Source organism: Ursus arctos, unplaced genomic scaffold (assembly GCF_023065955.2).
Source record: "Ursus arctos isolate Adak ecotype North America unplaced genomic scaffold, UrsArc2.0 scaffold_15, whole genome shotgun sequence".
Taxonomy (NCBI): Eukaryota; Metazoa; Chordata; class Mammalia; order Carnivora; family Ursidae; genus Ursus; species Ursus arctos.
In genome coordinates this window covers 12307146-12333664 of record NW_026622819.1, presented here as the reverse complement: position 1 = coordinate 12333664, position 26519 = coordinate 12307146, and the positions used below count along the sequence as shown (strand labels likewise).

The 26519-nt window shown below is 42.8% G+C and overlaps 1 protein-coding gene across 1 annotated transcript in view; it reads right to left on the bottom strand.

The window, feature by feature from the left end:
* The window catches only part of FBXL7 (F-box and leucine rich repeat protein 7), a 375066-nt gene extending 350564 nt beyond the window's left edge, over positions 1-24502 (bottom strand). Inside the window, exon 1 of the mRNA XM_026506713.4 lies at positions 23941-24502. Coding sequence (XP_026362498.2) covers positions 23941-23977 — 37 coding nt within the window. The 5' untranslated portion in view covers positions 23978-24502. The remainder of the gene's footprint in view (positions 1-23940) is intronic.
* Between the last annotated feature and the right edge of the window lie 2017 nt (positions 24503-26519).

Genomic DNA, 26519 nt, shown 5'->3' with positions numbered 1-26519 from the left:
TAAAAACTCAGGGAACTGAGTCCTATGGGGAGGAGAAATAGGATGAGCAGAAGAAATCTTATTAGACTGGCACTGACAGAACCTGGGTCTGGCTAAGACTTAATGCATCTTCTGGGATTTTATGGGTTACCCCTCCTCACCATAGCTCTGTCTCTCTCGTGGCAGTTCCCCTGATATGGAAGAGGCACTTTTTTCTAGCTGGCCACTTGCTCATTCTACAACCCAAGGTCCAGCGGGATGGGCCTCTGGCTTTCCTCTGCTGAGGGGTAGCCAATCCCAGTAGGACAGATTTAACAGCATCCAAGATCTTCTGACTCTTAGCTCCCATTCGTGTCCTTGGGAAATACTCAAGCACCTTTTTCCCTATAAACTCCCTTTGCTCTGTGCACTGAAGTAGCTGGCCGGGAAGATTTTTCAAGTAAGAGAAACACCCCATACCTCTGTCACTCGTCCTACTTCGGGGAGCACTGCCAGCTGTCAGGTTGAAGACTTCTCAGTGGCCTTGAGGGGAAGGACGGGCATCCTTCCCTTCCCCTATAGGCTGGGGAAGGGGCCCCTCATTACTCCAATAGCTCTCTCTGAACATACTCACTTTGATCGTATCTTTTCATCTTCAATAATCCAACCCTTTCTAGCCTCTGTGCAGTGAGTGCTTCAAGGACGAAAAAACTGGCTTTTGGAAATTTCATTAACCAAAGTGTATTTGGTCTGGGGTCTTTGTGGTGCCCTATCTACTGTGCTTTTGTGTCTCAGTAAAAAACTTGCAATTTAATATCTTGCTTAAAAATGCTGTTCTCCGAAAAAGATACACAGGTGGAAAATCAGCATATAAAAAGATGCTCCCCACCATATGTCATCAAGGAAATGCAAATTAAAACAACGAGATACCAGGACACACCTGTTAGAATGGCCACAATGCAGAACACTGACCACACCAGATGCCAGCAAGGATGTGGAGCGACAGGAGCCCTCGTTCATTACTGGTGGGAATGCAAAATGGCACAGCCACTTGGGAAGACAGTTTGGAGGTTTCTTATAAAACTGAACATACTCTTACCATCTGATCCAGAATCACGCTCTGTGGTATTTACCCAAAGGAGTTGAAAACTTATGTCTACACAAAACCTGCATATGAATGTTTAGTTTATAGCAGCTTTATTCATAATCGCTAGAACTTGGAAGCAGCCAAGATGTCCTGCAGCAGCTGAATGGCTAAATAAATTGTGGCACGTCCAGACAATGGGATATTATTAGCACTAAAAAGCAATAAGCCATCAATCCATAAAAAGACATGCAGGAACCTTAAATGCGTATGAGTAAGAGAAAGAAGCCGGTCTAAAGAGGCTACATACCGTATGAGTCCAACTACATCACATTCAGGAAAGGGCAACAATATGGAGACAGTAAAAACGTCAGCAATTGCCAAGGGTTAGTGGGGAGGGAGGATGAAGATGCGGAGCACAGAGGATTGTCAAGGCAATGAAACCAATCTGTATGACACTATAATTGTGGATATGTGTCATTATACATTTGTCAAACCCAAAGAATGTACAACACTGAGAGTGAACCTTAGTGTAAACTATGGACTCTGGGTGATAATGATGTGTCAGTGTGGGTTCATCAACTGCAACAACTGTACCACTCTGGTGGGGAATGCTGATAATGAGGGAGGCTCTGCGTGGCGGGGGGTGGCGGAGGGTGGCAGGAGAAATGGGGAAAATCTCTGGACCTCCCTCTCAGGTCTGCCGTGAGCCTAAACCTGCTCTAAAAAATAAAATCAAGTCAAGAGGAAAACAAAACAAAACAAAAATGTTACGCCTACAGCAAGTCCCTGGGAATGTTTTCTCAAATATTCTCAAAAGTACCTTCCTTGTCTCATTATCTGTAATAAACAAGTGAGTGAATATTCTGGCTAAGGAAGTAGCCAGTTTTCAGAAATTACCCTTAATCCTCCCTACATTCCTTGTCCTTCTGAGATTATTCACATCCAGAATTAATCATATTTTGGCCTTTGATTCTGCCAAGCCACACCATGAAACTCCTGACCCCCAAATTCCTCCAGTCTTGTACAATACTGGCACGGGGCGAAAAAGCATAGCATGGAGGAGCTGGACCCCCTCGTCGTGTAGGTGATTTTTCTGGCTTTCTGAGCGATTCTGATGTGATCTTTATTCCCTTTACTTGCCTCCAAGATAACACGCATTTATTCAACTATTTTCACGACTCTTTGAGAATCTGATAAAAATTATGGCTCCTTTACCCATTTCTGTATATAATTTCAAGTCTCTGTGGGCTCTCTGAAAGTCATTCATAAATTCCCTCGGCTCCCTGCATGTAAACAATGCTTAATATCACTCATAACCACACACCATACCCTCTTTATCCTACCACAAAAATGTTTTGTCATTTCTATGGAGCCAAAATGAGAAAACAGTTTATCCCCATGAGCCAATCAGTTTTTCTGTTGTTTTCACCAAATGTTTATGGAACAGCCACAAAATGTGGAGCACTAAGGCGAAAGTGTGGCTTGCATCAGCCTTACAGTGTCATTCTCGAAGGGACGCGCTTGTTGGCCAACCTCACGCACTCTAGTGATTTCAACTACAGGATGGGGCTCCCAAATCTCTCTGACCCAGATTTCTTCTCGAGCTTCAGACTCTAATATCCACTGGACACCCCCATTTGGGCATCCCACAGTCACCCCCAAACTCCACAAATCTGGAACACATTATCATGCCCAACTGTGCTCCTCTTGCTGCATTTCCTATCACGGGAGAATGACACCCCCATTCAACCATTCTTCCACATCAGAGATGTCAGAGATGCCTGGACGCTTTTATTCTGACGTCCAATCAATCATCAAAATTCTGCCAATGTGAAGCCCTAAGTGGCTCTTGAACCCACTCACGTCTACAACGTCTGCTCTGGATGCATGTGATTACATAACATTGATGAGAAGTAAGTTCTTCTTTAACTCTGATTTTCCCCTCTAAAGGCAGAGGATCCAAACCTCTTTGTTCTCTGGCTAGAGATCTGGAAGGTACAGCCAAATGCTGAGTAGATGCTGGAGGACAAGGCTGGAAATGCAGCCCATTAGGAAGGACGATGCCACTGAAATTTAATTTTTAGTGACAAAGCAGTTTAGGTCCCAGTTGGTCAGAAAGGCTTTTGAAAGGATGATTTTTATTCAGCCTTAATTAAATCCTTTACCTTTCAACTTAGCCAAGGAAATACCTGACTGATAGAAGTGTTTGTCCCTCAGAATTTGTCCTCAAGGAATTATCTCAGAAATGTTTTTTATCCAAGTGCTAGATACAGAAAAATAAAGGCTGTGGGAAAAGCATTCAATCACAGAGTCTACCCTTAACAAACTAAACCAGATTATTCAAGAAGCGTTCATTCTCACTTGAAAATACTTTTTAATGGCAGAGGGCAATATCATTTAATATTAAAATGGGGAACTCTATTAATATGTTAAGAATTGTCAGGAAACCAAAACTCTTCATTTCTAGTGTTGACTAGAAATAGACACCGTAAAAAGATGGATTTGCCTATTCGATACTGAACAGACTTATTCACCAAGTATATTCAGGCACACGTGGTTTAGTTTTAATAACAACCAGGAATAATTTGTATCTAGCACTCACTATATACCAACCGATATATTAACATTTCATACAAAACCTGTCATCGTCACAGAAGCCTATGAAACTCTTATTAAAAGCACCTCCATGTTATAGCTGAAGACACCAAGGTTTAGAGAGTTAGTAATTTATCAAAGACTGCACACTCTTGACCCTGAGCCAACAAGACCCAACAAAGGCTTTCTTTGAGCATAGCTCCATACTGTGGAGGGAATGGCAAGAAGAGGAGGCATAAAAAATTAAGTTTGATATAGTTCACGTCCTAGCAAAGGTTGGGATAGGCAGGGAGAGAAAAATGGCGGTATGCAAGGACTAATTTAGTGCTAGGTACACAGTAAATTTCAATATTCTATGACTAAGGTCAATGTGTAAGTAATTAAAGAAGATTGGGTTAGATGAGGTAAAATCTTGAACATAATTTTTAAAAACTGAAATGAATATTACATTATAATCTCCTATGATAAATGGATAAAATAGTCTAACACACCACCTGAGAAGATAAAATCCAGTGTGTTAGTAACAATAAGAAGAAAAGGGCATGTGTCGATACACAGCAATTAACTGCATGAGTTACTGTTCCAATCTATAACCCACAGACAGTAACACGATCTCTACAAAGTATACTGCAACACAACATAATCCTACCAGTTTGGATTAAGAGAGAGAGGGGTCGTCAACAGCAAGTAGTAGAGAAATCACACACATAGATGGACAAAAGACAGTTCCCATTTTGATTCTAAAAAAGAAAAAGGAAAGTAAAATATAATTCCACTAATTTGAAAAGAATGTCTTGGGCTTCTCTAGAAGGGTTTATTGGTTCATTACAGAAACAAGCTCTTCCACCTCCCATGAAGGAAGCATCATTTACTCACACGAATGGCCCATACAAGTCCATTCTGTTGAAGTATATTTCACTGCCTTCATCAAGCCTTTGCTTCGAGTAGCAAGAGGGTCAATATTTTCAACCCCCAAATCCGCCTAGCATTAAAGGCATTCAGGGAGTCACAGCTCTGCAGTTCCACCTAAGAGTCAAAATTGAGCCACACCACAAACACACTCAGGTTACTCAGTTGGCACAAAAATAAAGCCAGGTGTATAAAAGGTTCTACTCTAGCTTACTAAAGTTTTATGTCTCTATCCGCTTAAAGAACAACAAGTAAAAGCTGAAAGCCATGCAATACCTGAATTAAGTCCTCCTATCATCTCTCCCAACACTCAAATTAACTATGGCAAATAAACCATCACCTTAAATATCAAATCCCTCTAGTGAACATTAGCTCATGTGGTAGGAACTGTTGATTATTCCCCCAAATCCATTCTTCCCTCCCCTCTCCTCCACCCCCGACTCCCAGTCATAGTTTAAGCTGAACACATCCCACCAAGCCATAGGCCACCTTCTCTAGATTCGCTTTGCAGCAGGGGGGTGGGGGGTATCCATGGATTTGGAGCAACAGGATGTGAACAAAATTGACATCAACAACGTCCGGGTCACGGTCAACCTATAAGAAAGCCACTCACCCTGGCATTCTTTCGGTTCTTTGAAACTAGAACACATAGGTACTGATGATGCCATGGGAATGCTGAGCCAAAAAGATGGAAGGAACCATATTCACATACGATTTACAGAAAAGAGCCCCGTGTGTAATGTGGACTGCTCACCTCCTGGATATTTTAGGAAAGGTTGTTTGAATTCTTTCATTTGCTGTATTTTTGTCATCTTGTTAAAGAAGCTTAGTTTTCCCCTAATAAACTCTGTGAAATCTACTGGTGAGTGCCATTTACTCCAACTTAAATCCTCTGTAACAGCACTGCCCAGTAGGATTTTCTCAATGATGGAAATGTTTCGTATCTTCACTGCCCGATATGCTAGCCACACGTGGAGACTGAGCCCTTGAAATGTGGCTAGTGTGCCTGGGGAACCGAATTTTTAAATTGTATTTGATTATAATTCATTGACCTTTTAAAAGCCGCATATGGCTAGTTGCTAGTTACTACTCGATTGGACAATGCGGTGTCTGGAACATCTAAACGTGTGAATGCATTTAGAAAGAACAATTATCATCATAGAAAGATCTGCTTTCTAAAGCTTAGAGTTTCTGCTAGAGCATTACAGAATAATAGAAGGCCTCAAAGCACAGTTTCCTCAAAGAAGAAATAGACTCCGGGCTGAGACTAAAGGAGAGAGTGTTTAGAGTCGTACCTGCATTTTAAAGCTGACACGAGCTTACACTGCAATATGAAGGACACCCGGGATTCTTTTACACTATCATCAATGTGTTTATGTTCCATACAACTAAACTCAGCAGATTATTTTTGTTGAAGAGCTAAGTACAAAGCCTAACCAGGAATTTATTGCTTTTATGCCATTATTCAGAGACCTGGGACAGCAAAAACTTAATTTAGGGATATTTAAAATACCTTCTCATCAATTTGGGTACTCGCTTTGTAAAGCTCCACTTTGGAGCGGTCAGGCTTGCATGTATATCATAAAACACTACAAAACTCTAGGAAAATACTTGTGTTACAAAGGAGACAAAACGTCATATGAAACCTCCATCTGAAACATGTAACGGAGGCTCTAAATACAATTATGAGAAACAAATAAAGCAAACCAGGCAGACAGCCCAGAGTCAAATATAAACTTTGGAGAGACAGAGAGACAGAATGAGAGAAAGTGTTAGGATAGTGTGGGGCAGGGGAGTAAAGGGGGGTGAGGGCAAGAGAGAGGGGACCATGGGTGACTGAGGGCAGTGGCAGGGAGAGAGGGCAGGTCATCTAGAGCAGGACAAATAATAAAACAGTAATGAAGGAGCAAATCAGACAGAAAGTCTGGCCCAAAGTTTTAAATGTATTCACAAAAGCCCTCATTTAGGCACTCTGGCGGGGATTTACATAGACATCTAGAAAATGTACACGGTTTTTGCCCCCAAGTGAGCTGATCAGTAATCTTAACATATGGACACCCCAGCCTCCATTGTTGGATGAACTTTCACCAGCAATGAAAACAGTATTTTCTAATTATGATTAAAAGCTGCAGATGAATTTGAATCTTTGCTCAGCATAAAGACGTTTATCATTGTTTACAGATTTAACCGATCCAAACAGGAAGCAAGAGCAAACAGAGGGCAATGTCACCCTTCAGTCTGCAAGGACGTGTGGAGAGAGGGGGCTCGTTCTTTCCAGGAAATTCGGGCATTTTCTTAGCCTCCTTTCTGCAATAAGATAGAAGCATCACACTTGGTTTCTTGTAGGACTCGGAGCCACAAAACTTAAGTGTCGCAACAGTTCTGAGTCAAATGACATCGTCCAAAAAGGAGAAGGCTCTGTGTGCTCAGAATAAACAGCTAAAATTTTTCTTTCCCAAAGTGAAAGTGTCTAAAACTGCAGTTTATACAAAAACATTACCCAGATGTACAATGTGGAATAATGAACTGAGGGCGGGATTAGGAGATGCAGTTTCTAATTCCAACTCTGCCTTAAGTCAGCTAAATAAGAACAGTAGCGCCCTATCTCATATTCTAAGCTCCACCCCCTCATTGTCCATGTCACCTTCATGGGACAATCAATATCACCTTCAATTCGCTGCGGCAGATCATGCTGTAATTTTGTGAAACCTGCCAGTCATGCATTTTGAGATCAAGAAACCAGTGACGTCACTGTACCCTAGATTTGATGAAATGTGGATCATCGTAGACCAATAAGCAGAATTTGTTGTGCCAGGCACTATGACTTCCTATCTACTAATGTAACCCACGACAACTCTTAGAGGGGAAAACTGCCACTGACTCCATTTTCTGGATGCACAAACTGAGGCACGGAGAGGTTAAGCAACTTGCACAAGATCACCCAATTGATAACTGGAGAGCCAGTTTGAAACCCAGGAAGTCCGACATCGAGGCCTGTTGTGCTACGAGCCACCTGGCTGGCTGTCGTATCTCATACGGGACTTTGCCTGAGTCCTTTCAAACATTCCCTACCGAGCTTCTCGTTGGTCCCCAAAGGAGAGCACTGGACCAAGTCATCGCTAGAGTCCCTTCCAGCTTTAAAACACAGGGGTCTCTGACATCAGTGAGAGCAGATCACACATCCTCTTGTAGGACAGACACCATACTATTAAAGAAACAAATGATACTTAAATTTCAATTGTATTTCTTAAATTCTTTACAGAAGGAGACTGTTGTTTCTCTCCATTTATGGAAAAAAGCAAACTTCCAGGACAAAACGGGGGCATTTTTGTTCTTAAGTAACAGTAATTTTAGATAAAGCAGGTATTACCCATTAGGAACCCAGATCACTACTTCTGTACCACCTTCTAATTCAGCTACCTTTTCCAATTCCTGTGCTGTGGGGCATCGGGGGACGAACTAAAATCATAGCAAATAAATGTGCCAGAATCTGGTGGAGAGCATACGGTTTGATCTTGTAACCACTAAAATAGGAACAATTAGGTACACGCATAGATACACACACGTGTACACACACAATTTGCATATGTGAAGAGTATTTTACATTGAATCAAGGACTCTGGAAACAATGGGATTTTCCCCACCAATTTTAGAAGATTAAGAAGTCCATATTTGTATGAAATGGCATGAAAACCTACAAATCAGCGTGTCATTCCCTATGAATACCAGGTCTGTCTTTCAATGCTGCAAACACCTTCTTTCCCCACTTCTTAGGAATGCCTAGAATTGCCATCATAATAAGAGAGCTCAGACTCTTTTCCAGATCCCTGATGCAATGAGAACTCACAAATGAGAACTTCACCAAAAAATAAACCACATTCTAACTTCCTTCCATCAAGTGCACTCCGAAGGGATTGTCCAAAAGAGGGAGAAATAGAGCGTAACTTAACGTCGCTCCTGTGACAACTCCTTCCAGCTAGAGACAGGAATTTCCTGTTTTAAAAATGAATTCCAAAAATAACTTTTTTTTTCAATTTTCTAAGTTTCTGGCAGAATTTACTCAAAGCCAATCCACTCGTTTATTGGGCCAAATCAGGAGAATTTAGAAAGTGTGAAGTAGCATTTGAGGTAGATGTTGACTTGGCGACCTTAAAAATAAGGCTCTGGTGAGGTCACCTGTCTTGCAAGCTGCAGGGTCCCAATTCTAACTCAGGCTGCTTGGCTCCAAAGCTGTTTGAGCAGCACCGTGCACCACCCACACCCACTCCCTCTCTTGTGAGTCTCTGGCTTGCTCACTAGACTCTGAGTTAGTTCGCAGAGGACAAGCGAATGTTTTATTCATCACTGGATGTCACGGGCAAGGCAAGATGGGTATTGACACACAGAAGGAAATCCATAAATATCGGCTGGCTAAATGAATTAATAAAAGAATGAACAGCTTAGATGGACAAATGTCCAAGTGTATCAGTCCCTGAGAAATTCTCCCTCATCCTGGGTGATAATGACCTAGGAGAAATGGAAGGAGGGTTAACTGTCCTGGCATGAAGAGCCAACTCAATGATAACTCAGGTCAATCAGAAAGTGAAGGTATATGAACTAATGTGGCCTGCAACCACCGAGCCAGAAGGCAGGGTCCTTCTAGAATCTTCCAACTCACTTATCCCCTCAGCCCATTAGTCACCAAGTCCTGTTCATTCTACCTTCTTTTCATTACTGAACCCCGCATCATCCTCTTCAATCATTACACTCCTGCTGTAATTCAGGTTTTCACCTGCTCCCATTTAGCTCTTCTTCCCATCTCACACTGTGCGCTACTCTTAGGGTCTCAATGGGGCTCAATGAATAGCACCACTTTGTCCCATCCAGGTCCAAAACAAATTAAATTAATGATTAAAAAAAAAAAAAAAAAGGAGTGGCAGACAGAGAAAAAAAACAGTACCTTTATTTCTGGGAACTCTATTCAGAGGTTGTGGTTTTAGGTCTACAGCCAAGTGGCTAATAATGTTGAACCCAAGTGCTGGCAAGCAGGAGACCAAAGCTAGTCTACTCATGGAATTCTATTCAAGAGGCTTCCCCCCAGAGAAGCTGCTCCCTCAAGGGCAGCTCCCTCTCAAAGGAAAACAGAATGCAGCTCAGATGTTGACTTTATTTCCCCCAAATTTACCAACCAGGTAAGTTCTCCAAGGCAGGGGTTATATTAATGATGCTCTCTTCACACGGAAACAAACACAAGAAGTGGAGAAGAGTAATCCATTGACTTTCTCAGTGATCTCTAAATCTGTCCAAGGCTGCTATCACCAAACATTCAGTGCCAGCCCCCTCCTGCGATCTACCTTCAGTGCTTTCACGGCCCTGCAAACCTGCCCACCTGTCCAGGTGTGAGGCTCAACTCGGCTCACGCTCTGCTGCCCTGTAGCTCACCCGCTGGACCCTACCTCTTTGTCTGACCTTCTGTTGTTCCATCTACCTCCTTCTCAGCCACACCTGGCAAGCCCTAACTCATCTTCCTAGGTCCTCTCAGATACGAAGTCCTTGTGAACATTCCCCCGCCCCCCGAGGGTCACCACGGCCCGGTCTGTGTCTTCCGTCACATGCTTTAGTTTGTCCATACGTGGCTCCTCTAGCACTTTCTGAAGTCCCATTCACTAGACTGCAGACCGCTTAGGTGAAGATCAAGTTCTCGTACTTTTCAATCTCGCATTACCTAGCACAGATTGGGTACAGGGATACCTACAGACACTCACTGAATTTGAGAGAAGAGAGCAGCTAAATGCAAAGTAGGACATAAGAATTCCATACAAATAAAATGCCATGGTGGTTCAGAAGGAAGAGTGAGTAAATCTGGTTGGGAATACCTGACATGTTTCCTCACAGCAAGGGGTTACGCATTATAACCAAAGATGTATCTAAGGGAAATCAGAGAAAATTTCATTGACAGGCAATCATTTGGGAAGAACAGTCCCAGAAGAAAAGGACCACCATGACAAAAGACACAAATCTTGGAAAACAAATGATATGTTTGGGGAACATTGAGGTTCCCAGTTTGTCTGAGATATGAAGTGCATACAGAAGAGAAAGCCTGAGAGAAAGTACAGCATACATAGGGCCTTGAATACCAAAGAAAACAAATTGTGACTTAATTTACAGACAATGGGAGTCAAAGAATGTTTTCAGGAAGAGTGGCTGGTTAATTATGCCAGGGAAACTATATAAAATCTGAATCCTTGTAGTAGCAATAATAATAAACTAATAATTTGCTTTTCAATTACTTCCAAATTTCTCAGGATCATAGTGACTCTGAGCTTATAATAGTTTGATAACCTCCATGGAATAGTATTTGAGCATAATAAAATGACTAATAAACCATTTAGGATGATCATGAGACTACATATTAATTTGTAGTCATTCTTCATTTTGCTTATGACTGTTTCAACCCACTGCTGCATGTTTCATCTGTCTAATGAATGTGTACTTGCCACTGGTCTATCATGTAATAAGCCTTGCCAATTTCCCAATTCTCTTAATAGCCAGTTAACACGAAATGCTGATTTCAGGCAAAAACAACTATGACCATCTGTTTCTACTACACTACTTCTTCTTCACTATTCTACTACCAACTGTGGTGAGCTTCAGTGATCACTCGTCAAAGAATAGTAGACCATCAGCAAAATAAGGCCACGCAGGAATTATTGAGATGTCTGATTTCAGTGCCAGAGCTGAACACATGGATCAGAGAGATGAATGGTCTCTAGACCCATCTGCAGTCAACTCTGAGTTATAGCAGCAGAACGGCTCGGAACAAATTCCAAAATGGCTCTTCAAAAACAGCACCAACAGCAGCAGACAGGTACTATAAGCTTGTTTTTGCTCTTTTGCCAACTAGCTATGTGCTACTGGTCAAGTCACTTTAGGGGATGGGGCTTGCTTTCCTAATCTATACAGTGAAAGGAGGAGCCTAGGTCCCCAAGCAGAAAACGGGTGCCGGTCTCTTACCTGTCAGCTGGAGACTCCCCTGGAAGGACCATCGGGGTCCCAGGAAGATGATCTTCCCAGCAGTGCCATCCTGCCCTTGACCACTGCCAGCATGCAATCCCATTCCAGCTTCCCCATTTTCTTATATTGAGTTGCCTGGTAAACAGCCTCTGTGCTGATTTTCCGTGCAGTTTCTTGGGAATACCCTTGGGATCACGCTTGGGAAAGGCAAAGATGGCAGACTGCACAGATGCCTGTTGGTCTGTGTGCCATTAAGCTGCAACACCGGTCTCAGCCAAGTGCATGGGGATCTTGGACCACAGAGGGCCCTTCCAAGTTCTCCCAAATGGTATCCCCACCTCAATTAGTCATGCAATGGGGGCTGCTCCTTTGCCTTACGTGACAATAATTTCTAGAGAGGCACTGGGCTATGCGACATCAGTGCCAACACTCTGTGAGCCGAGGGTCTGAGAGGGCCAGTACCACAGGGGCTACAGGGCAGGGAGGTAGAGCAGACAGGACATTCACCTCCAGCTGTCTTGAAGTAAGAAGAAAAGGGCATGCAGCATGGTGAGGAAGAAAGAAATGGATTAAAAAGAAACAGCCGGACTAAGAAAATCAATGTGAGTGTCCTACCGCCTTGCTATCTGCATGACTTTGGCAAAGCCGGTTCATTTCTTTGTGCCTCTCTCTGTTTGTAAGGATCAGGACGGTCACTCCCACCATTACAGTATCCATGACTGTATTCCATACTTCATTCTTGGCCAACATCCAAAGCCCTTTTGTTAACTTACAAACATTACTAAGGAAAAAAGAACCCGCCCATATCAAAAATCTCCAGTAGCATCTGAAATTCATCTTCAGTAACTGCAAAGAGACATCAGTAGCAGCAGCAAACTCCAATCTACACACCACAGTGGACACACAGCAATCCCTAGATTAAATCAGATTTGCAGGCAGCAGCCTGGGGATTCTGACATTAGACTGAACACAATTACTCAGTTACTTGTGTCTTTATTACCCATGCTCCCCCTTGTGAGGCAATTTTCCTTATTGGAAGTAAAGCAACCCCAACCAAAGAATTTAAAAATGATCCTTTTCCTGTTTTTATTAGCCCGTATCAAAGAAATGACTATTTGAAGCACAACCAAGGGGAGGGAATTGGCTTTTTATTGTTTAGTTCATGTTGTTACGGCTTTAGGAGTGGAGAAAGACTCCCCAAGGAGACACTGTGTCTCAAAACAAACTCACAGGATAATCAACAGGAGAGGCCTTTCAAGAGAGATAGAAGATAGAGAAAATTATTAAAATATAATTAAATAAGCAGAGTGGATACAAAATAAAATGTGAAGAGTAAGAGTTCAGGACAGAAATGTCATGTCTTGAAATTCACTTTCATATCAGTCTACACAATATATATTGTCCAAACGGGGCTACACAAATCTTTCCAACCAATGGAGTAGCTATTGATCTTAAAAATTAAAAAAAAGAAAAAAAAACAAAAAATGAACACATGAATGTCGCCTATGATTCTGAATTTACACTCTGCCACTTCAAAACAAATGTCAGCCAGGCTCAGTGGCATGCCACGTAAAATTCCCACCAATGAGATATTATATCCACTCATCTGAGCTGAACACACATTCATTCAGGTAAACAAACTTAAACATACAGTTCCAAGTGGATATGATGTCACGGAACCATTTCTATATGGCCACCTTCATCCCAAGTTCCATCTCAAAAAGCTCATGTGTTGGACTATTTGCTTCTTCTTTAGCTTGATTCTTATGGTGACCTTTTGTTGGAAGCTGTTCCTCTAACATACCATAATATTAAAGAAACACATGACATTTTAATTTTAATTATGTTTCTTAAATTCCTTACAGGATATGTATTTCTCTCCACTTACAGAAAAAAAAAAGGTGTAAAGAAGAATAGATTTCGTTAAATTGATAGAAAAGAATTGTTTATAGTTTCAAGTACACATACATATCCATATACCACACACAGCTCAATAATGTTTTTTTTTTCTCAAACTGATTATTTCACTTCTGATTTAGTAATAGGGGAAGCCAGAGGCAGAGGATCTAGAAGTCATTCCAATCACATCAGACACACATAATGACTTTTCTATTTTGTATAATAAAAAGGAGAAAAAGAGACACAAAATAAAAACACATCTACTCAGCACGAAGTAGATCAATAAATGAATTTAAAAAGATTCATAACCCTAGGAAAGTTTAATCTAGAGAACACAGAGCCAAAGGGATGGTTTATTAATTTAAAGATCAAATTTTAGAAATGTTTTCTAGGTTAACGATTTGCTTAAACTGTCACATAAAATGAATTTCCAAGTCAGTTTAAGCAAATATTACCAAACAATATACTTTTCAATAAATACACAGTAGTGTTCCACTCGATACTAATCATTGAAAATGGTTAAGATGACAATACTACAGTGAAACTGAAAAGCCTTCAACAATTATCTTCAGCAATACTAAAAAATACACATTTCATCATTCCTTAAATACACAAGTTAAACTATTTTCACCCATAAGATGGAACTACATTGTTAAAAATAAAGGTCCAAGTTAGAATATCCTCAGAAGAAAGTGTATGTCCAGAAAAACTTTTTTTTTAGAGTCAGAATGTCCAAGTCTAAGAAATACTCACTGAAAATATGAGGTTTCATAAGCTTTTCTTAGATCCAACAAAGACCATGGCTACAGATTCATGTTCATTTAATTATGTAACAAATAATGTATCGTGAACCTCCTACATGAGCAGCTACGGTCCCATCAGGGTGGGCACGTGCAGGATGAACAATGAACACATACGAAGGAACAGGAACTAGAAAAAAATTGAGATTAAACTAGAAGACCGTGAACAGAAAGTAAAGCAATTAAAAACTAAATGAACGAGGTGACTTCCTATCACAATGACAGAACCTTGGTGACTTGATATCAACTCATCCTGAAAGACCTGCCCCAGGCCCTCCGCACGTCCAAAGGCCTCTGGGAAACGTGGTTCTTCGACAGCAAAGGACACAGAAGATGGAAGAGAATCAGGAATCCCGTGATTCCCAGGGTCCCCAGTTTCAGACGTGATTCTCTGATCTCCCAGGCAGTGACACAACTTTCTCTAAAGCATCCCCGGCAGACGTCTTCAGAGGAGGCAAACGTCCCTCAAAGCCCTGGCTGAGTTTGATGAACTAGCAAGTCCTCTCTAACCAATAATGTCATCTCATTGTGAACATTTATCTCACAACTCCCTCTGCATTCTCTTTATGATCATCTTATCACCACGAGGCTGTTCCCATGGGCGCCACGGCCCACGCTGTGGCCGGAGATGACCACTAGGAAGCCGGGCTTCCCTGCTGCAAAGGAGACTAAAAGATGGATGCTTACAGATCCCCATTTTCATCCTGGGGTGCAAGCAATTTAAAATAGTGTCAAGAATGCCTGGCGATAACTTTTCCTCCAGGATGATTATATTGTTTCCTGTAGCACTTAAGGGAAAGTGACAGTACTGCGGAAAGTGTACTAAATTTAGAATCAAAACGACCTCACCTAATCTTCAGTGTAAAATCGAGGCAAGTCACTTACTCTGCCAAGGCCTCGGTTTCCTCACCTATAAACTGGGGATAATGACGGACATCCCTCCCACAGTTCCTGTGATGATAAATAAGATTAATGTCTGAAACGCTTTATAGTTTCCAAAGCAATTGCATAGACATACTTATGGAGAAGTCTCCCAGGAGCTGGCAAAAGAGAAGGGCAAATTCTCAAGTACATATTGGAGTAATTCCCCATATTAACAGCTGTTTCAAATCCTTGGTTTTGAAACCAGAGGGAAATATAAGATATAACACATCAACTATTTAGGGAGGAAAGAAAATGTGTGTACCTTTCTTAGTCCTCCATCAGCCTTCGTTTGTGAGCAGGTGCCGAAACTATCCCAGGTAAGGGCTATGCCAGCACAAAGACCACTGAAACGTACATAGGGCTCTGGAGAATCAGGAGGACAGCCTTTCGGCTCTACTTTACACTCCACAGACTCTAAAGAATATGCTAATTAGTTCACGTGCTGACGTTATTATAGACCCTAGTTAGCCGGCCAGTTTGTCAGCAGATTGTTGCCTAATGAGCAGGGAATCGGGCCCTGGGGAGCCAGGTAAAATGAGTTGAGAGTTTCCTGCTAAAAACATCTTCTATTTTTGATCTCCTAATCCCTAAAACTGTCACCATTTGTCTTTAGGGGCTGCTTCTTGGCCACTGCAATTCTTTGAGACACACAAACAAAACAAAGATTGGGAAAAATTTCGGCTGCACCTGCAAGGATCAGGAAAGAGGAGGTCATGGGCACAGTGGGAAGGGGCATGGACTCCAGTGCCACCAAGGGACTGCAGGCGTGCCCAGGCCACTCACCAGCTGTGTGCCCTGGGAACGGGCCAGCCTCTCAGCTTCCGTGTTCGCAGCTGTAAAATGGGGTCATCAGCACCCACGTGTCTGGCTGCCATGAACTACAAGAACGAGAGTGTGTAAAGTGCTCGGAGGGGGAAGTCGCACCTAGTGAGCGCTCAGTAATTAATTATTAAATGACCAAAAATATGATAAACTTAGTAATATTAATATCTATGAAAATCACTTTTGTTCCATGAGCCAAGACATTTTTAAGAAAACAGAGTTGAATGGACCACTGATCCTGTTCTTTACATTAAGAGGCTATCAGTGCCCTAATTCCCACTCTCTCTGAATTTGTTCCTTTCCCTCTCCTTGTACTTGGGTTCCTTCTTCTACTTTGCGCTCAGTCTCCTACCTGCTCCTCCTTCCTGGGCACTTAACTACCTCTGACAGTTGGAATATGTCAGACCTGGTCTTCCTCTCAGACTTAACCTAGATGCTAGTACGATTTGACTCAAATACTCAACTGGGCCAACAGGTTCCACGGCACACATAAGTAGCCTTTTCCTGACTTGTCCACCTTGCCAAGAAGTGGGTTACTTACAGCCAGAAGGTCAATCCACAAGGACAAGAAAAATTCCTGAAATTTTTCTCTAGAAATTTTGATTCACTTTCCACTGCTACATCTGCTTGAAAAATGCTGCAAAGGAATTTACCACAGAAAGGGTAGCAAACAAAAAATGTTTTAATAACATTTCTACACATTGCTCAAGGCTTCTAACGTTACAATTATGAGTTCATGCAGTGTTAACAACTGTTTTTCATTTTGTTACTGGTTTCAAATTTAAATAGGAATTGATAGAATGAGCACATCTAATGCATGGCCTAATAGAGATTTACGGCTCCAGAAACAGTCTACACTTCCTCAACCATGGAACGGGGAAAATGTTAGCCATGTGTTTATATTTCATTACCGAGGAAAATGCAGAGATGGTGAATGATCATTCATGTCAGAAGTTTACAGTTGCCTGTGTTTGGGCTATGAACTAGCACATTGTAGAAGCATCTCCCCAAGGGTTCCCTTTCTCCTCTGTGGCAGTGAGCGCGCCGGGGACGGACCCAGGCTGGTCAGACACTCCTGCCCTTTCTCTGAAACATTCCGAGGTCCTCACCGACAGAACCCACAGGAATCACCTCCCAGGAGATAAACCACATGGGAAACAGAACCTGAGGATTTTCGGGAACACCTAGGGAACGTCTCTTAACCAAACATTTAGTTTCTCCCAAGGGTCTAAGCTACTGCTCATTCACTTACCTGCTTGTTGCTCTTGCCTTAGAAACATCCTTTAGATTTTTCGGGAAGTGCAGAACCTGTCCAGAGTGGTCATCGTTTAGAGAGTAACTCCATTCTTATTCACATTTCCCCCTCACCACTTACATCCACACCTAGCACACTGGAGAAGTAGGGCCCTCCTGGAATCAGGACTTCTCTCCTGTTCTAAAATACACGTCTCCCTGCCTCACTGCTCAGATACTGAACTTCCTTAGGGCAAATCTATTCTATCTGGAGATGGAATGCAATGATTAGGTGGAAGAAGAGTTCTAAATTTCTGTACCTAGAACCAAACCAAACCAAACCTGAAAAGAGCTACATTCTAGAAAAGACCGGGACTCGGTCACTACACGGAAGACCTGCTGTTCTGTCTCACTCAGTAAATATGGCGCCGAACAAGAGTGTTATGAGAGCTTCTCAAGAAGATGCTGCCTTTGTGTGGTTCTAGTTCATTTGCAGCTTCTGATTAAGTATCACTAACCAATAATACTGATTAAAAGTCTTACACCCAAAGTTAAAACATTTTTTCGAGGCATTCGACATCAGCATGACTAAGGGTCTTGCTTCAAGTTCAGCAGGTCTACATCGCTTAGGGCAATAATAAAAGTAACAGTAAATGCTATAGGTAGAGTCAGTGTCCTTCACTACACTGAAAATAGGCACAAGTCATTTATCAAACCCAATTTTTGGTGCTGGAGGTTATGTTCACAGAAGGAAGGAAAATAAAATCAGTAGATTTTTCTTTTCTTTTAAGATTTTTTATATGAGAGAGAGTAGGAGCAGGGGGAACAAGAGGGAAAAGCAGAGAGAGAGAATCTCAAGCAGAATCCCTGCTGAGCAAGGAGCCCAAGGCTGGGCTGGATCCCAGGACCCTGAGATCATTACCTGAGCCGAAATCGAGAGTCAGACATGTAACTCACTGAGCCACCCAGGAGCCCCAGGTTTTTCTAATTAATACCTAAATATATCTAAATAGACATAAACACATGCATATAATAGATGCCAAGAGAGAGAAAGAGAATTAATTCCCCCAGGGAAAGTGGGGGAATATTTTTTAACACCTAAAGAGACACCAGTAGATAAAGACTAAGGGCTAAAGTTATTATTAATTACTCAAAATCAATCCAGAATTCATTTTAGTGTGAGTTGATTCCTAAAGGAAAAGAAAAGTTCCCTCTCTTTGCTTTCCCGTTTTAAATGTGCAAAAGATTCCCCAAATCCCTAAAAATACCTTCTGTCAGATCAAAGATGGTCTTACTAGGTGTGCTAATGCTTTGATTTGAACCAAATAGTGGAATCAGTATGGTTTATCTTCTGAAGACCTACTTCTATCTAAGAATTACGGAGATCTTTGGAGTTATCTCTACATAACCAGTGAGGCAATCAATACCCAGTTTTCGCAGCATGAAGAGCAGGTCCTAGGCTTCCCCCCCCCAAAAGCGGTCACAAAATATCTGATATAATTAGATAAAAGATATTTGCAAAGACTCTAGGCAAAAAAGAAAGAAAGAAAAAAAATGCCCAGTGACCCAGACTGACTCTGTTCCACAGTAGCTGTGGATAGAAGACTAGTGATGTGACGCTTGCATCAAAGGAGGACTTCTGCTCCCCAGCGTAAAGAGTATTCCCCTTGGCATAACATGGTGGGTCCAAATAACTGACAATATGCCGCCTGGACCCTCAAGGATCAATCTTCCACTTCCTTTCAGTCCTGGTCTAAATGCCAACTTTTCAATAAGGTCAACAGTGACTATTCTAACTAAAATTGCAACACCCTCTTTCTCCCAATCCCCAATAATCTGATTATTTTTTTAATTCAGAGACATCAGTCCCTTAGAATGTATCACCTGGTTTACTGAACTGCTGTGTGTGTGTGTATGTACACTTGTTAATTGTTCCACTTCCTGCCCATCCCAACACACACACACACACACACACACACACACACACACACACGAAGATAAGAGTGACAAGTACAGGATCTTAATCTGTTCACTGATGCATCCCAACTGTCTAGAAGAGTTCCAGGCACAGAGTAAGAAATAAGAAGTCAACATACATTAGTTGAATGAAGGAACAACTGACTCTGAGCTTAGACAGACTTGGCCCTGAGTCCCAACTCCACTGTACTAGCTGTAGGACCTGGAGAAATGATCATCCTCTCTGCCCCTGTTTTTCCACTGGTAAAATGAGGACCTTAGGCGTGCCTGCCTTTAGAACTGTCATGAGGATTACATGAGTCCGTGTATGTCTATGGCTTAGAATAATGGGTGGACATAGTAAGCTTTCAATAAACATTAGCTGCCTTTATTATTATTATTATTATTATTATTATTATTATTATTATTCCAAGATATGTTTCCCAAGGTAGTGATGGATTAGTGATGATTTAGTGTCCAGGTAACTGGCTCTCCTTGTCTGACAGCACGGGTCTGACATGGTGAAAGGGGCCAAGGGCACCGGTTGGAGCAGCAGAGCCACCCCGGGTCAAACCCCATCAATACCGGCCTCATCAGCTCCAATTCAACAACACCCAGGATTTTGCAAAGGAGTTGTTAACTGTGTGTACAATGCCCCTGACCTGCTGGAGTAGAATAAACATAACAATGAAACCACTAAGTGAGGGTAAGCTCCCCCCACACACACACCTTAAAAGGCAGGGAAAGCAGCCTGCCTCTTCCTACTTGAACATTTCTTTATTTGGCTTAACTGGAGTCAAAGCTAATGGTCATAATGGTTTTGCTTCACTCCAACTCATTCTCCAGATTTCTACACACAGGCTGAAAATTATACCTTATTGAAGAAAATAAAGAGAAAACAACAGACCTCCTCCATAAATGAATTTACCAGGACATACTAATCATTTAGATATTCGTTTATGTTTCTCGAAATCTAAAGATCAGGAATGGTATGGTAACTTCCTGGAGCAAACTCCAAGTTGGCAGTGGGGGGGCGGGGGGGGGCTACAAATTAAATCATTAACCTGAATAGGCACTAGGTATTTAGGAAAACAAAACACTTTGGTAACACCCATTATTTAGCCATACCTTGAATTTAGGGAGAAAAGCAGGATTTCAGGACTGGTTGAATTAGGAGAGGAGAAGGGAGTAAGTGAGGAAGACAGAGATGAGGGAAAAGGGGATGACAAAATTGGGGAGGGGCACTTACGGATTTCATGGCAATAACAGTCTTAACTTCCCTATTTATTATAACATACCTTCCAAGGCTAATCTCTGTTAAGTGGTCCATTAAGGCATTAAAAGAGCAAAATAAAATGAATGGCTGTGCGCTCAAGAATTAGATCTTGGTAGATAATATCAATAAGGAATTCTCCTCACTCTAGAGAAGAAAGACTTCAGGTCTTTTTTGATTTCAGGAGAACTGAGCAAGGTCACGGCAGCTAAATGGAAATCGGACTCAAATTTACAGACTCCCAAATTAATGTTCTCTGCTCAACACAAGAACTTCCCCAAATTTTAACACGTGCATGATAAATGATTCGGTTCCAAGAAGAACCCAAGATTCTGCATTTTTAACGAGCTCCAAGGTGACGCGGCTGTCACTGGTCCTTGGAGTACACAGAATAGGAAATCTCTGCTCTTGCTGCACCTGCTAAGGAAAGCCTCAGGAAGAATTTTTGTTGTTTTAAGGAAAAAGGTGTTTTCCAGGAGCAAGAGCATGTAAGATTATTATTTTTTTTTTTTTAAGATTTTATTTATTTATGTGACAGAGAGACAGCCAGCGAGAGAGGGAACACAGCAGGGGGAGTGGGAGAGGAAGAAGCAGGCTCATAGCAGAAGAGCCTGATGTGGGACTCGATCCCAGATCGCCAGGATCACGCCCTGAGCCGAAGGCAGACGCTTTAACGACTGCGCCACCCAGGCGCCCTAAGAGCATGTAAGATTATATATGAAATACTGAAGTTTTAAACATTCCAATAGTTCAACACTATTTGCAAAATTAAGGCAGTTTGCATTTACATCATGGCGTCAACTCTAAAATATACTTAAAGAGCAGATTGTTAAAGTCTACAAAAACCCCTATGTTTTAGAGTGGAGCGGTCTCTCACTGCATTCAATGGATATGCATCCACTAATAATTTCCCCCCTTGAGTACAATTTAGGTATGGTTTGAAATAAATCTTAATTTCAAACCATACCTATACTGTACCAAATCTACTAAGACTGTCTTAATTCTCAGTCTTCTTAATAGTAATACTATGTTGAAGGGTCGATTTCACGTTCTTTGAAATTTGACATTTTAGATAAGAAAGACAGCACTGACACATTGAATTCCAACGCGCTTATTTGCATATATTTGGCCATCTAGTAACACACTGTAACAAAGTTGACCATTGCCAGTTACAGTTGACCCTTGAGCAACCCAGGTTTGAACAGTGTAGGTTCACTTACATGTAAATTTCTTTAAAAAGACAGTACAGGATTGCAAATCTTTTTTCTCTTCCTTATGATTTTCTTAATAACATTTTCTTTTCTCTAGCTTACTTTATTGTAAGTACAGCATATAATACATATAACATGCAAAATATGTGTTAATCAACTGTCTATGCTATCAGTAAGGCTTCTGGCCAACAGTAAGATATTAGGTGCTAAGTTTTGGGGGCATCAAAAGTTATACTGAGAGTTTCAACTGCACAGGAGCTGGTCCCCTAAACCCCACACTGTTCAAGGGTCAACTGTACATGTTATAACCCTATTTAGGAGAAGTCCAATGTAACTGGGGGGGATGGAGGAGAAGAGGTTTTTTTTTTAAGGTCACATTCCTTCTACTTCTCTATTTTTTCCTTGCTGATCACAGAGGAATCTCCCAGCATTTGAAGAGAGTTGAACACGAAACACAATGTATCCCTCCAGCCAAAACTCAGTTACCACCCAAAGCTTCCTATTGGTTCCCTTGAATCAGCTGAGCCCAAGAGGTTTTCCCTATAAAAAGTTCCACAGTGTATCTAAATCTGATCCCAGTAAAATTTCACTTCAGCTGAAGTGAAAATGCAGAGGTAGCATTTACGGATAACAGCTGGAGATCATTAGTTCTCTGTCTCTCCTTTTCTCTCCCAAGGGTTGAAAACTCTGCTGTTCAGACAGGAAGTCGTCATACACCACACACGGTACTATACTAGAACAGTGGGATATAAGAACAAGTTGCAGAGGATTAAGAGGAGTGTTGGAGGGGTTTCATTCAAGAACGCAGGGCCCTGACTCCATTTACCTCTTGGGGTGTCCCTTCCCCCCCCAATCTTCAAGTATCAAAATGTATACACACCCACAATTGACAAGCACACACTTTACTCCCTGCTAGCTTTTTAATATTCAGAGTAAGAAGGCTTAATCTTTCAGTTTTCCACAAGTTTTAAAACATTGAGAAGTTCTGGGGAGTGTCCAAGATTCTCCAATAATCTTTGTTGGCATATTTTCACATGTGTTATCTAAAAAGACAACCGTTTAACTTTTTTTTTTTAATGAAATCACACACACACACACACAAAAATCTCTCTCACGAAACTGCCCAGAATAAGGAGATTATATGTATATGGAATTCAAAACATAGTGATCTGGAAAAGAATGATTTAAACAAAAGGTTCTTATGGAAACGGTTTTTTAAGGTCGATTCCTGCTGTAATTTCACCAAGGTGCTGAGAACGAACACAGACACAAACACGGGGAGAGACATCCACGTTCTGTGGCCACACCTCAAAGTTCTGAACAGGAGGATAGGAGTTTCCCTAACACCACATGCTGAATAGCCATTCTGCATTCCTACCAGTCTGCAGGCGCTGGACCCCGTTTGTAACCGCCTGTCCTCTGGGGGCGGGCTATAAAAGCAACCCCGTCTCTTCCACTCTCCTCCAGCCAAGTTCAAGAAAGACAAACCTTCCTAACTTTTGAACCCCGGAAAAAGACAATGCAGGATGCCTATCGGGGGCAAGCTGCTTATCAGCTAGGTTACAATACCACAGTTTTATGCAAAGGGGAGGAGGAGCGAGGGAGAAGCCAACCCACACATCCATCATCCTTTTAGGAGTAGGTGGAGTTTAAAGTTTCTCCAACTTCCAAGTTCCCACTTGACAGGCAATATTTCTGTGCAATTTCCAGCCCCACGTAACAGATGGTCCTTTGCCCGTCTTGAGCCCCTAGAGAGCCCAGACAAAGCCCCCGGCCACTCCTCGCCTCCCGAGGCCCATAGGTGGTGTTTCACGAAGCTGTCAGCTCAGGGGCGCTGAGCAGAGAATGGAAACTTAACTTCTTCTTCCAGAAGTTGTTCCTGCTACAGGAGAGTCCAGGGGACTGGAGCACAAAGGCCTGGGAAAGTTTTCACAGCATTATTTTTCAAAAACGTCTTCCGCCATCTGCCAAACCATCATCATAAACCCCAGATGCTTAGGGAAGGAAAGTTGAGGCACATGTGCTCAAAATACGGCAGAAAGGCAACTTGAGCCGTTCCAAAGACAACCTGGGAAGTTGCTTAATGAGACCCTCACGGTGGGAAAGCATCCTCGGGGCACTTCAGCACTCAGTGCCACAGGGGAAGGTGACGGCCCCGACACGGTGCCAAATGGGGGGTGCGCCACGGTAGCGTGCGAGAACCTTCCTTCCCAGACGGGAGGGCGAGGGGGAGGGGAGGGGGGCGCGATCCGGGAGTCTGAGGACGGGCGGCCCACTCACCCTCACTGCCGTACTGTTTGCCATTGTTCGCGCCCATCCTGCCGCCGTCATGCCCGCCGTCTCCCCGGACACTCCATAGCTGGGGCGCACCGCCTGCGCGCTCCACCAGAGGAAAGCCCGCCCGACGGGACCGTTAGCTGCGCATACCCCACGCTCCGGGGCCGGGCTCCGACTGGGGGCGGCCCCTGCACTCCAGTGGGAGGGGGCGCTCTGTCCCCGCCGGGCACCCCCGATGGCTCCGGGTGGGGCCGGGGGCAGCCGCCGCTCTTAGAATCCGCGTTCCGGGCCAGCGGGCGCAGCGCGGCGGAGAGCCCGCGCCCCGGGGCCGCCCAGAGGCTCGCCGCGCCGCCGCCGCCGGGTCCCCATCCGCCCGCCCCGATCCCTCTGCGGTGGGGCTGAACCGCGCGGGCGGCCGGGGCTCCCCGGCTCGGCAGCCTCCTCCCGGCGCCCCTGCGCGCCCGCGGCTTCCCCGGGGAGGGCGCGGCGGCCACTTGTTGCGGGTGCCCCGAGCGAGCAGTGACTCGCGGCCCGGCGCTGCTCGCCCGCGGACCGGACTTTTGTTAGCGCCAGGCGCCTCCTCTCGCCGCCCAGCGTCAATCACAGCTGGAGCCCCGGGGAGGAAGGCCGGCCCGGAGATGCGCGGCCTTTTAAAGGGGCAGCGCGCCTTTTCGGGACTCCGGCTCCCGGTCCCGGCCGAGGCGCAGGCCCTCGCGCCCCCGGGAGAACCGCTTTGAGCGAAGGAACGTGCTCCTGGCTCTATTTTACTATTGTTCTTTTGCAGGCTTGGCCCCAACTTGTAAGATGAGCTTCCAGGCGTCGTTTGAAATCCCTTGGGTTTGCCTGCAAATACGGCCTCTTTTGGGTGTGGGGGCCTTTAAAATAAACAGGCATCAGAGTCTGATTCTGTCTGATAAAGTCAGGTATATATGTTGGCATTCTCCTATGGCTTCCACTTTTGGGGACTGAGGCGGGGAATGGAGGAGAGAGGGAGGGAAAACTTAAGGGGAATTTAACAGGGAGTCACTGGAGAGCCAAAGACATTCCCCGCCCCGGTGCGGAAGGTTTCCTGGCTCAGAACTTTTAAGACCTTTAGAGCCAGGAAGTGTATTTTCTCCCCGTTTCTATGATTTTTTTTTCTTTTTTCTTTTTCTTTCTTTCTTTCTTTCTTTCTTTCTTTCTTTCTTTCTTTCTTTCTTTCTCTTTTCTTTTTTTTTTTTTTTTTTTTTTTTGCTCGTGGTTGGTGTTATCCTTTAATACATCACAACCTCTTTTGGAGATTTATATGGCACTTATAGAGCCTTAAAATGGCCCTTTCGTGTTCCCTCCTGTAAATAGAAAAAGGAAATCTTCTTAATGTTTTATTCCCTTTCCATGTAAATACCTAGAATTTAATAACATTGCATTTTTGTGAAGACCCGGACCTTCACGGCGCAAATATTTTGTAGCGAGGCAAACACACAGCCCAGTTTCTCTTTATAGGTAGTAGATGTTTTAAATTACATTAAACTTATATAATGATACTTATATATGCACAATATATAAGCATCTGTAATAACTTCATGGAGAACCGAATTTTAGTAATTACCTATTTCTTAAAGGACTTTCAACCACATGCAGAAATTGGGGTTCTAGTTGGGTAATTTCCTTAAATTTGGAATAATTTTCTTTCTTAAAGATAAAACATTTCAAAATTCAGAAATCTAGGTTTATTGTTCAGGAGAAATCATGTATTGACAAAATACCACAAATTCATCTATTTTCAAGGACAGGTTTAAATAGCTTTGTGTTGTTCTGATAACATTGAAACTGCCCTAGTCCCAAGAGATTAAAGACTGCATTTTTAATTCATCTTTTTATATATAGAATCTAGCATAATGCCTGGCTAATAATATGTGCTTCCCACATCCCTTGAGTTAAATTACAAACTTGTGGAGGCGCCTAGCTGGCTTAGTCTGTAGAGCATGTGACTCTTTATCTCTGGGTTGTAAGTTTGAGCCTCTTGTTGGGTATAGAGATTACTTTTAAAATCTTTTAAAACAAAAACCCTTGCAGCGTGGGCCCTAAATAAGATAGATGGGTGTTAAAATGTGGAAGAGTTAAATGCATTTTCAGAGACTCCACCTTAAAGCACAAATCCAATCTAGAAACTTGAGCTGACATCTAGGTTATCTTCATCCAAAGCAGGTCTCTGCTCACCAGGTCTTTGTGATTTTCCACCACCCTTGAGGGAACTACCCTGAATCTGATCATTTTGGAGGCTTAGTTGAACGTAAAACCACCAAAACATAGTGGAACGTTGGAAGTTCATGTTGATATTTGCTGTAGAGCTACCAACTTGCTTTTCTATACGTTGTTGTCTTCCTGATGCTATCAGTCCCTCTTTTGAGATCTACAAGTCAGGAAACGGACAGGAGAAGAAACTGAGGCTCAATTTAAACATCTGGAGTTACCCAGGTGGTAAACGACAGGTGGATTCAGGTTCTCAGATCCTTTCCTCCTCCTAGAGGAGAGCCACTGCCTATCTTGACCTAGCCATTGTTCATCTTAGAGTCACTGTCACCCCTTTTTGGTTGGGTTAC